The sequence below is a fragment of the Phyllostomus hastatus genome, unplaced genomic scaffold (assembly GCF_019186645.2).
Source record: "Phyllostomus hastatus isolate PE091 unplaced genomic scaffold, TTU_PhHast_1.1 phas_scaffold_28, whole genome shotgun sequence".
Classification (NCBI taxonomy): domain Eukaryota; kingdom Metazoa; phylum Chordata; class Mammalia; order Chiroptera; family Phyllostomidae; genus Phyllostomus; species Phyllostomus hastatus.
This window is the reverse complement of record NW_025334022.1, coordinates 23,463,967-23,475,902: the sequence shown is the minus strand read 5'-3', so window position 1 is coordinate 23,475,902 and position 11,936 is coordinate 23,463,967. Positions and strand designations below refer to the sequence as shown.

Here is an 11,936-nt window from a genome sequence, read left to right as displayed (position 1 = left end):
TGAAATCCATTGGTGATGGATTAGGGAGGCTGGAGAAAGCAAGGAGGAGGGGCGTTGGGGTGGGAATCTTTGGGATTAGGACAAAAAGTAAAATGATAGACTTTTACAAAGGTGGGTATAAAATAGTTAACAGTCAAAAATTAGCACAATAGTAACCATGAGAGGAGTTGTGGTCTGCACTTGGTGTGGCGCCTGTGGATTTGTCACAAAAACATCTATCCACTGCCTCTCGCTCGTCCCGCAACCAGGGCCCCCCAACTAGGGATCTGGCCGGCAACCCACACCTGTGCCCGGATCAGGACTCAATCCCGGGAACTTTTGGTTTGCTGGACACCGCCCAACCCACTGAGCCACCTCAATCAGGGAAATAAGTTTTTCTTTCAGACCATCCTTAGCGGTTACTTTAGGTCTCTGCGTTCCAGGCAGCCACGCTGGCCTCCCGTGAGATAGTCAGGTTAGTATATGGCCCCTTTTCTTCAACAGTTTGAAAAAAAATCCACGTATAAGTGGGCACACAGAGTTCAAAAACATATTGTTCCAGGGTCAACTTTATTTCAAGCTATCGAGAAAAGGTGTTCCCAGGCCTGTCTCTCACGCGCACCAGCCCAAACGCAGGCGGAAACGTGTGTCGTGCTCCCACTTGATGTCCCTCCCCCTTCCTTTGGAGTTACACCCGCCCACTCCGCTCCATCCGCCTTCCGAAGGGCTTCTGCGTTGGCATTTATAATGGCCGATGTCCTCACCCACGAAGCGGGTGCTCCCGGCACAGCGACAGACTCCAAGGAACCCACTTACAGAAAACACACAAAGCAAATTCCATTTCGCAGGAATAAGCCTATTTCCCACAAGTCCACGGGAGTGCGTGACTGGAGGGGCCTGTCGGGAGGAGGTGGTGAACGCGTTGCGTCATTCCCCAGCCCCGCCCCCAAACCGCCCCCCGTAGTGCAGGGTGTAAACGCGTCTTTCCGCTTCCTCCTCTCTCTTTCTCCGCCATTGTGGTTCGTGAGGTTTGTTCTTCCTCGCCATGGTAAGTCCATCCTTTTCCATCGGCCCGAGGGTGGCTTCCCGAGGTCTGCGGTCTCACGCGAGCTCGCCTGCGCCGTGGGTTGAGCATAGGTGCGGGGCCCTTTTAGAGGGTTTTTGCGGGGAAGGTCGAGTTTGGTCACTGCTCTAGTCGGCGGGCCTGGCGGGAAGCTAGTGAGCCATGAAGCACCTGGGAAGGAGCGGGCCGCGCTGCCGCCACGAGGTCTGAAAGGGGTGCACTGTATTCCAGGCCGCTGCCCAGGTGGTCTGGGCTCCGCTTCCCTTCGCCCTTTTCCGAGAGCGAACTGTAATTTTCAGGCAGACAGAAAAGTCGTTGGCGGCGGCGGCGGGCGGGGGGGCACTCCAGAAATCATGGCCTGACTGTGGGTAGCCTGCGACAAGTCCCTGGCACCAACAATAGAATGTGGGGTACTGATTTTCGTAAAGTTCTTTTAACTTGGCGGCCAGGACCCCACCCCATTATGAGTTTCCGGGACTTGTAAGTTTTTTGTTAGGAAACTTGAGCTTCACCCCATGGAAGCGCCTAAAAAAAGGAGTGCTGTGATGTGAACTTAACGCCGTTTCGGCATTCTTCGTAAAATGCCAACTGCGTACAGTCACTCTTGTGGGTTTTTCCTGCGATGGTTCCCTGAGAAGTTAAACTTCTTTGTAGGTTTCTAGACATGGTGAGGATCAGTATTTTTGGTGCTTTATAGTTTTAGTAGTTGACAGGAAATTTAATTCACAAATGCTGGGAGAGAGGGGTTTAGTCTTTTACAATGGCTGCTGCCGTGCAAGGGTGTGTTGGGTCGCGTTGGCCAGACTTTAGACGAGCATTTGTGCTATTTCTCCAGATTGCGCTGCAAACGGGCGTGGAATGGTTGTGATTGGATGTACATGAGCAGAGTTTTTCATGAAAGCCAATAGATGCAAAAGGAAATGGGGAAAGTCAGCCTTGGAAAATGCCGTTTTAAATAGCATTAGGCCCTCACTGGTGTGGCTCATTAGATTGAGCACCAGCCTGTGAGCCTAAAGGTCACCGGTTCGGTTCCGGTCGGCACAGGCCTGGGTTGCAGGCTAGGTCCCCAGTGGGGGGCGCGTGAGAGGCAACCACACGTTGGTGATTCTCTCCCTCCCTTCCCCTCTCTCTAAAAATAAATAAAATGTTTTTTAAAGATAGCATTAAAATTACTATCAAAATGATCAGCAGGTTAGAACAGATCTACTGGAATGTAGGGGACGTTGTGTAAATCTTAATTACTTTCTCAGTGACCATGGAATGTGGTTACTCCTGTTTTGCAAAGAAGGTCATTGAGACTTGAGTTGCATGTTATACACTATTTGGTTTACTAAATGCTGTGTTCTTCAAAGCCCAAGTTCCCCAGCTCTCACCATCCCCCATGTGGCCTAGGGAAGACAGGAAGGTGCCCTAACCTCAGAGCACAGAGGATCTGGGTTTGAATCTCAGCTCTGCACAATAATACTTTTCCTTTGGGGTTAGGTTACATATCTCCCTGACCCTGGCTTACTTATTTTTTTATTTGAACAATAGGAATTATGGTATCTGCCTCAAGCCATTGCAAAGAACAAAACAAAAGGTGGATGGGATTTGGAACTTAGAGGGTTGTTTTTAGTATATATTAAGCATTCAGATGTTTGTTGGATTGAGGAAATTCTTGCATTTGAATATTTTTGGCAATTTCTGGTATTATTGTGTAAATTGATTGCATATCCTTTCCAGTCTTCTCACAAGACTTTCAGGATCAAGAGGTTCCTGGCCAAGAAACAAAAGCAGAATCGGCCCATTCCTCAATGGATTCGGATGAAAACTGGTAATAAAATCAGGTAAGCACACCATCCTCCTCCTGTTGTTGTTATTGTTTTAATTTAAAATTGCTTTGGGGGCCTAAATATACAATTAAAAATTACATGCAATCCAATTTCTCCTGTACTACCATTCTGAAATTCTTGAAATGTGTTTCCTCTGGTTTTCTACATAGCAAAGTTCTGGGTTGTCTTTGGTGTGGGCCAGAGCATAAGATTAAAGGCTATCTCATTACACATCCCAGCGGGGAAGACCATGATGCTTACCTAATCCATCTTTGAAATGTTTATCTTTTTAAAGATTGGAATATTGTTCTCCACTGCAGAAATAGTTGAATTGATGGCTTTGGAAGAAAGACTTTGCTACAAAGGACCGCCAATCCAAGTCATCTAGGCCAACTCCAAGGGCTCACAGCCAGTGACAGCCTTGGTGTGTTAAACAGCGACGTGAAAATTGCTGCCCATTATATGCCAGTTGTTTGCTACCTTGGTTTATTGGGTACTAGATATTAGCCTTTGTTATTTATGCATATTAATGTGTAGGGGATGTCTCTTTGTTGTTGGGGCAGCTAGAATTTAAATATGTATTTCTTACAGAAAGGGGGAGGGAGAGAAACATCATTTGGTTGCCTGTCGTACAGCCCAAGCAGGACCAAACCTGCAACTTAGGCATGTTCCCAAACCAAGAATAGAACTGGTGAGCTTTCACTTTGTGGCACAACGCCTGACCAGCTGAGCCATCTTGGTCAGGGCTGCAGTTAGAATTTAAAGCACATGGTGATGACCATCATATGATGCTGAGGAAAAAAGCATTGAGTCAGTTGGTGAAGTGCTTTGTTTGGCAGCTCAGCCCTGCTACAAGTTTGATGGATTTCTTTTGGGAGCATCAGACATCCATAGCCCCTCCCCCTTCCCCTTTTTTAATATAACAACAACATGAACATCAGTTTCTCTATCCAGTGATGGTGGGGCGTGCCTTTATGTTATAGGTTGTTTTAAGTAATAAAAGAAATGTAAGTGAAGTGTAGTGCCTATTTCAATGGAAGGGTGCCTACAATGATCAATATTAGCCTCTTGCTCTGTGGACTGGGTATTTAGCATTACACACTCTTGGCCGAGAGAATTGGCACAATAGAATGATTTTTCTATTGTCTCAGCTGTCTTCCAACTTTTAAAATGTATTGAAAACAGCCCTGGCCAGGTAGCTCAGTTGATTGGAGCGTCATCCCATACACCAAAGAGGTTGTGGGTTTGATCCCTGGTGGGGGCCTGTACAGAAGGTAACTGATCAGTGTTTGTCTCTCCTCTCCTCTTTAAAAACTGATAAAACATATCCTCAGGTGAGGATAAAAAATGTATTGAGCCCTGGTTGGTGTGGCTCAGTGGACTGAGTGCCAGCCTGTGAACTGAAAGGTCCTGGTTTGATTCCCAGTCAGGGCACCTTCCTGGGTTGCGGGCCAGGTCCCCAGTAGGGGGAGTGTAAGAGATAACCAATCGATGTATCTCACACGTAGATGTTTTTCTCCCTCTCTCCCTCCTCCTCTAAAAATAAATAAAATCTTTTAAAAATGTATTGAAAGCAGGTTGCAATTACAGTGCTTCATTTTGTGGAAGTGCTGCCATTATCCTGCTGAAAGAAAATCTTGTGTTGATCATTTTTGATTTTGCCTTCATGAGGGTAAAATCATGACAGACTGACATGGACAATTCTGAGATGGCCTTATCTCTGCAAATCACTTTTGGTGTTGAAGTGACTGCGAATGTTAATGTATTATAAAAATTATAGGAACTTTTATATGTATGTGTGACCCATTATGTAGAAATGACTTTTTGATGTAGTTTAGAAAGTAGGGGGATTCAAGATATACATGTCTCTGCCTGGGTCTGCCCTACATCTGCTGAATCACAGGTGAGTGAGTGTACACTCTGGGAAGGGAGAGCTTCCCCACCGCTCCCACACCAACTAAGGACCAGTGTTTTCCTACTGTGGAATCATTTTGAGAGGTAAAAATTTGATTTGACTAGTTCTTAAACATCTAGCAAATCATTTTTTACTCTCCAAAAAGAGCTCCAAACTTGTTGAAGGAAGGAAAAAGTGGGACCCTTTGCCTTTCTGAGGCTTTTATGGTGCTTAAAGGGCAAAGTTCATGCTGAATGAGAGCAACTAAATTGCGGTCAGACTGTCTTTTTAACTTGCAGTTTTCTTCTGTGTAGGTACAACTCCAAGAGGAGACATTGGAGAAGAACCAAACTGGGTCTATAAGGAAGGGCACATCAGAGATGTCTCATATTTACGCTCTATTCGTGTTGTCTGCCTCTTGAAGTCACAGAAAAGACCACCGCTGTGGGGACAGTTTGGCATTTTATTGGAAACTGGATTATTTTTTTTTCTTGACATTTTTCCTTGAGTAGTAGGTTGGTTCATTAATAAATGTGAGGCCACTTAAACTTCTGTTGTATTCTGATTTGTGAGTGTTCAATGATACAAATGTTCTCTGGCTACTAATACCTCAGTATGAGTAGTGTGAGTAAGGAACCTTTTTTTTGAAAGATTTTATTTACAGATGGGGAGGGAAGGAGAAAGAGAGGGAGGGAAACATCAATGTGTGGTTGCCTCTTGCACACCCTCCCCACCGGGGACCTGGCCCACAGCCCAAGTGTGTGCCCTAGACTGGGAATCAGACCAGCAATCCTTTGGTTTGCAGCCCAGGCACTCGATCCACTGAGCCACACCAGCCAGGACTGATATGTATATTTTTTAAGTTTATGTAAACATTTATTTGACTATAATATGTATAAAGTGATGCTATTACATATGGTACCATTGCAATTTAAATGAAAGGTGTGGGTTTTATTCAATTCCAGTTTACTCTCTCCTGAGTAGTGTGAGGCCCAACAAAATAAGGGTGAGGGGCAGGTAAGCTAGAAGCAGGGTGATTTTTAGTCAACTAAACTTGAGTTGCCTCCCACATTGCTGGGGGATATGGAATGTGTCAACTGAGATGCGCACAATATAATGGCAAATGTGTGGCCCTGTCTAGAATACTCCGTATCCAGTTGAATCAAGAATTTCCTGCTCTTCTATTAACTTGGTCCTGACAAAGGCATTGAAAGTCCTAGAAAAAGAACTCTTCAATTTACCATTCCCTAAAGTACAGAGGAGATGAAGGTAGGCCAGTTACTTTATTGCTGCTGCCAGAGAGGCAGGCCCCTTATAATTCATAGAAAAATGCTCTTGCTCAATTACTGATAGCAGTATTTTTTAGTGGTTTCCTAAGCAGCACTGAATTCTATCATGCTCATTCCTGCTGAGTGGATGGTCTCATGAGACTAACTTTCTAAAGCATTTTCATGCTGACTCGTTCAGAGGATGTTCTACATGGTAGAGTGCAGAAAAGGGAATGCTTAGGTTAATGTATCTCGTTTATGGCTTCCCACAATAGCCTAACCTCCCTTTTTCTGCTCTGGATGGAAAATCACCCATCTTATGATGGTCTTGCTGCCTGTAGTATGTGCAGCAGTGGCCCACAGGTTCTGTTCTTCAACCTTTTAGTTTAAAAAAGTTTTTTTTTTAAAGGATAATCTTTTTTTAAAGAGAAAGGGGGAGAGAAATCAATGTGTGGTTGCCTCTTGAGCGCCCCCTAGTGGTGATGGTGGGGTTGGCCTGCAACCCAGGCATGTGCCCAGGTTGGGAATCAACTAGAGAGCCTTTGATTTGCTGTCCAGTGCTCAATCCACTGAGCCACACCAGCATGTTCCTCAACTTTTTAAATTGACTGGTGACTACGTGTTAAAAGTTTGCTTTAAAAGTATGGGTTTGTCTAAGCTCCCAGGAACCAAATGCCTTCAGTCTTAGTAATGTTAAGTAAGAAACATCCTGCCTAGGTTAGATATAAGTGAAATTTAAGAATAAAAATAGTGCTGAGCCTTGGCTGGTGTGGTTCAGTGGATTGAATGCCAGCCTGCAAACCAAAGGGTCACTGATTCGATTCCCAGTTGGGGCACATGCCTGGGCTGTGGGGCAGGTCCCTAGTAGGGGGTGTGCCAGAGGCAACCACACTGTTTACCTCCCTCCTTCCCTTTCCCTCTCTAAAAATAAATCTTTAAAAAATAGAGCTGAAAAATACGATGCCATTTGGGGAAATAAGGGAGGGAATTAGATGAAACTGGTGCTCAAAGCTTCTCTGATACTAAATATTTGGGCAGGTATTCATAATTTGCACAGATGCAGTAACAAAAGAAACTTCTTACAAGAGAAGGACATGGAGGTCTGGAGCTTCTGTTGGAGCAAGATTCTTCTGGTTTTTGTTATATACCATTGAGTTCATTTAGTGACTAATTCAGTGTCTGATGTGAGCCCATGTTCTCTTCTTCGGCCTCGGCAAGTTTTTCTTCCAAGTCATTGGTTGTCTTTTCCAGTTTGGCAACTGTTCTTTGCAAGTTGAGCACAGGTCTCAGCCTCTGAGTTTGCCAGACAGAAGTTTAATTTCTTCATACTTATTTTCCTTTTCAGAATATTTTCAGAGGCAGCCTCCAGTGACTTGAGGTTGTTAGTGACATTGTTGAGTTCTTCCTCCAGGTAACCATTTTAGTGCTGACACCTCAGCACGCTCCTCTGTCCTCTCCAGCTCGCCCTCCAGGATGACCAACTTATGAGCTACCTCTTCATTATTTGCAGTCAGCCTCTGCAATGTGCTTGACCTCCTTGAGCTGCAGCTCCTGGATCTCCAACTTCTCTCAGTTTTCATGGCCCAGTTTTCTATCACCTTTGTTTCTCTCTCACTCTCATCGGCAGCCTTTTCTGCTTCATCTAGCTTTTGCAGGGCTGTGGGCAAGTGGTTCATGAGCCCTGTCCAACTCCTCAACGAGGTGCATGTGTTGATTGAAAGCTGCCACATCCCCTTCAGCTTTCTTGTTCTGTTCCTGCTGCTGTCCAGTTTTCACTAGGCCCTGCGCATAGTCCTCCACCTCGTCCATCTGCTGCCCCACCACCTCCAGCAAGTTGAGGCCAGCTGTGGCACAGGGGTGCACACAGCAGACTCTCAGCTTGGCTAGACTTGTCTTTGGTGAAAGCTGCAGGAACTGATTTTTTTAAATTTTATTTAATTGTAGTTACATACCTCCAAGTGGCTAGTGGCTTTTATGCCTTCTGTTATGGGAAGTGCGTGTGTGTCGTCCTGGTGCTTGAGGGTAGCACATTGTTTTAAAATAAATAGCATCTTTATATGCTCTTCCTCAATATGAGTAGGAATCATCTGAACCAGAGGTTGACAAACTACTGCTGCCTGTTTTTGTACAGCCTGTGAACTAAATGTGTGCATTTTTAAATGGTTGAAAAAAGCAAAAGAATATTTTGATGCTTAAATCAAAGTTGACTGGATATTTATGTGCTGGACACTGTTCTAAATTCTTGGAATTAATCTGTTGGTAGACAAATATATCGTATGTTAGGTTAATAATAGGCCATTGTGCAAGCCATAGCAAATGTCTGGAAAAGGTGGAAAGCAACAAATGTCCTCATTACCCCTGGAATTAGGGTGAAACTGCAGCAAGAGAAAGGAGTTCTTTAGGTCTGAATCTCAGCTAAGAGAATGATTCGTTCATTATGCCCTCAGGTCCAGAGGTAACGTAGTAGGTACTTTTATTAAGTTTTCCTTGTTTAAATTATTGACATCTGGTTTCTCCTAATTTGAACTTGACTTACGTGGTATGTAATAACATCTAAGTGGTTTTAAGGCTATACGACATCACAACAGACTGCAGGATTAGGTAAGAGAATTTAGTTATCTGCTGTTAAGAAAGATAATCTGCAAACACCACTCTTCTCATTAACTTCTTAAATTTTTTGTTATTTATATGTTTTTGTTTTTCAACAGTGATATAATAGAAAATATTTGAAGGCTTGATTCTTAAATTATCCTGTTTTCTTAAAGCAAAATTTTTTTTTTAAATTTTTCAATTGCAGTTGACATACAATATTAGTTTCAGCTGTACAACAGTGATTATACATTTATATAATTTACCAAGTGATCACCTTGATAAATCTAGTACCCACCTGACACCATACATAATTATTACAATATTATTGACTATATTCCCTATGTGGCACTTTATATTCCTGTGGCTATTTTGAAGGGACTTTTTATTATTTTTAAAATTTATTTTATTTTTTTAAGAGTTTAGTTATGTATTTTTAGAGAGAGGGAGAAACATCAATGTGTGGTTGCCTCTTGCACACCCCACGTTTGGGGACCTGGCCTGCAACCGAAGCATGTGCCCTGACTGGGAATCGAACTGCAACCCCTTGGTTCGCAGGCCCACGCTCAATCCACTGAGCCACACCAGCCAGGGTTGGGACTTTTTAAAAGATTTTGTTTGTTCATTTTAGGAAAAAAGGAGAGAGAATGAAGCATCGATTGGCTGCCTCTTGTTTGCCCTGAAATGGGAACCTGGCCCACAACCAGGCATGTGCCCTGACAGGAAGTTGAAACAGCAACCTTGTAGTTCACAGGCTGCTGCTTAATCCACAGAGCTACTCCAGCCAGCGCTTCCTGTGACTATTTTGTAACTATCGATTTGTACTTAATCTCTTCAACCTTTTTACCCAACACTCCCATCCCATCCAGCCACTATCAAAATGTTCTCTGTATCTATGAGTTTGTTTCCATTTTCATTTACTTTTTAGATTCCACGTATAATTGAAATAATGGCACTTGTCTCTCTCTGACTTATTTTATTCAGCACATTACCCTCTAGGTCTGTCCATGTTGGTGCAGATGGCAAGATTACATTCTTATGGCTGAGTCATACTTCATTGTATGTATGTACCACTTCTTTACCCATTCATCCATTGATGGACACTCAGGATGTGCCCATGTCTTGACTACTGTTAATAGTGCTGCAATGAACATATGGATATATATGTCTCTTGAAATTAGTATTTTGGATTTCTTTAAATACCCAGAAGTGGTGTTGCTGGTTCTTTGTATCTTTCTATTTATTTATTTATTTATTTATTTATTTATTTTTAATATATTTTATTGATTATGCTATTACAGTTGTCCCATTTCCCCCCTTCACTCCCCTCCACCCTGTACACCCTCTCCCACCCACATTCCCCCCTTTAGTTCGTGTCCATGTGTCATGTAAGTTCTTTAGCTTCTACATTTCTCATACTATTCTTACCCTCCCCCTGTCTGTTTTCAACCTACAATCTATGCTACTTATTCTCTGTACCTTTCCCCCCCTCTCTCCTCCTCCCACTCCCCTGTTGCTAACCCTCCATGTGCTCTCCATTTCTGTGGTTCTGTTCCTGTTCTAGTTGTTTGCTTAGTTTCTGTTGGTTTTGCTTTAGGTGTGTTTGTTAATAATTGTGAGTTTGCTGTGCTTTTGCTATACATGCTTTTTCTTAATCTTCTTTTCTTAGATAAGTCCCTTTAACATTTCATAAAATAAGGGCTTGGTGATGATGAACTCCTTTAACTTGACCTTATCTGAGAAGCACTTTATCTGCCCTTCCATTCTAAATGAGAGCTTTGCTGGATAGAGTGGTCTGGGATATAGGTCCTTGTCTTTCATGACTTGGAATATTTCTTTCCAGCCCCTTCTTGCCTGTAAGGTCCCTTTTGAGAAATCAGCTGACAGTCTGATGGGAACTCCTTTGTAGGTTACTGTCCCCTTATCTCTTGCTGCTTCTAGGATTCTCTCCTTCGTTTTTACCTTGGCTAATGTAATCATGATGTGCCTTGGTGTGTTTCTTCTTGAGTCCAACTTCTTTGGGGCTCTCTGAGCTTCCTGGATTTTCTGGAAGTCTATTTCCTTTTCCAGAATGGGGAAGTTCTCCTTTATTATTTGTTCAAATACGTGTTCAATCTGTTGCTCTACCTCTTCCCCTTCTGGTACCCCTGTAATTTGGATGTTGGAACATTTAAAGATGTCCTGGAGGTTCCTAAGCTTCTCCTCGTTTTTTTTGAATTTTTATTTCTTCATTATTTCCTGTTTGGTTTCTTTTTTCTTCCTTCTGGTCCATTCTGTTGTTTTGAGTCCCAGTTTCCTTCTCATCATTGTTGGTTCTCCATGCATTTTCCTTCATCTCTTTTATGGTAATCTGCATTTTTTCATCTAATTTGTGCCCAAAATCAACCAATTCTGTGAGCTTTCTGATCACCAGTGTTTTGAACTGTACATCTGATAGGTTAGCTATTTCTTGGTCGCTCAAAAGGATGAGTTCTGGGGCATTGATTTGTTCTTCTATTTGAGCCATCACTCTCTCTCTTTTTTTTTTCCAGTCTGGTCGCTCTTGTTACGGTGAGGGGCGGAGCCTTAGGTGTTAACTGGGGCTGGGCACCCCAGTCGCTAGGTTGTGATGTTGTATGTGGGGGCGGGGGTGGGAGGGAACAATGGCGGCAGCCCCACTCTCCTGGGATCTCCGTCCTTTCCCTGGGATCCTGGGCTGCGCGCTCTGTCCTGGTCCACAGTTGCAGCCTCACTGGGTCTGCCAGTTGTTGCTTGCATACTCAGGGTCCACCCGCTGTGCGCCCTGGATGGCTTATTTGCTCCCGGTTGGCTTAGGTGCCCAGCTCTCCCCGAACTCCGCGCGCTGTGACCCGCGCACTCGTCTCCATCCCTCTTACTGGTCTGGATGTACGAGTCTACTTCAACTTCTTGGCTGTCTGACTTCCATTCAGATAAATTCTCTGTCAGTTCTGGGTGTTATTCTGCCTCTAAATTGTTGTTCTAATCTTGGTTGTTCGCGGAGGTACGGTGCGTCCACCTATGCCTCCATCTTGCTGGAAGTCCCTCGGTTCTTTGTATCTTGTTACAACCTTTGTTTTAAAGTTTATTTTGTCTGGTATAAGTATTGCTACCCCAGCTTATTTTTGTTTCTTTTTTCTTTTTTTTTCCCCCCTATAATGAGTACGTACTGTGTTTGGGGTCCTTGAAAGCTGGTTAGAGCTATAAATGGTATAAGTTTCATCATTGTTTCTCACACTTTATTTTACTTTTAAAGATTTTATTCATTTTTATAGGGGAAGAGAAAGAAGTATCAATGTGTGGTTGCCTCTTGTACTGGGGACCTGGCCTGCAAC

At 43.5% G+C, this 11,936-nt stretch overlaps 1 protein-coding gene, 1 non-coding gene and 1 pseudogene across 2 annotated transcripts; 2 read left to right on the top strand and 1 right to left on the bottom strand.

The window, feature by feature from the left end:
• The first annotated feature begins 913 nt into the window (after positions 1 to 913).
• On the top strand, positions 914 to 5,295 carry RPL39 (ribosomal protein L39). Its single transcript, XM_045817584.1, has 3 exons — positions 914 to 1,027; positions 2,765 to 2,868; positions 5,062 to 5,295. Exons 1-3 carry the CDS (start codon positions 1,025 to 1,027, stop codon positions 5,108 to 5,110), a joined length of 156 nt encoding a protein of 51 aa, XP_045673540.1. The 5' UTR covers positions 914 to 1,024; the 3' UTR covers positions 5,111 to 5,295.
• Positions 4,424 to 4,556, top strand: LOC123805265. The gene has a single exon (XR_006783293.1). It is a non-coding gene; the product is annotated as a small nucleolar RNA SNORA69 (small nucleolar RNA).
• Positions 5,296 to 7,155: 1,860 nt separating the features above from the next.
• The window catches only part of LOC123805085, a 23,656-nt pseudogene continuing 18,875 nt past the window's right edge, over positions 7,156 to 11,936 (bottom strand).

Coding starts and splice junctions, on each gene's coding strand:
- RPL39 (XM_045817584.1), top strand. Junction 2,869..5,061: donor AAAACTGGTAATAAAATCAG/GTAAGCACACCA, acceptor TCTTCTGTGTAG/GTACAACTCCAAGAGGAGAC.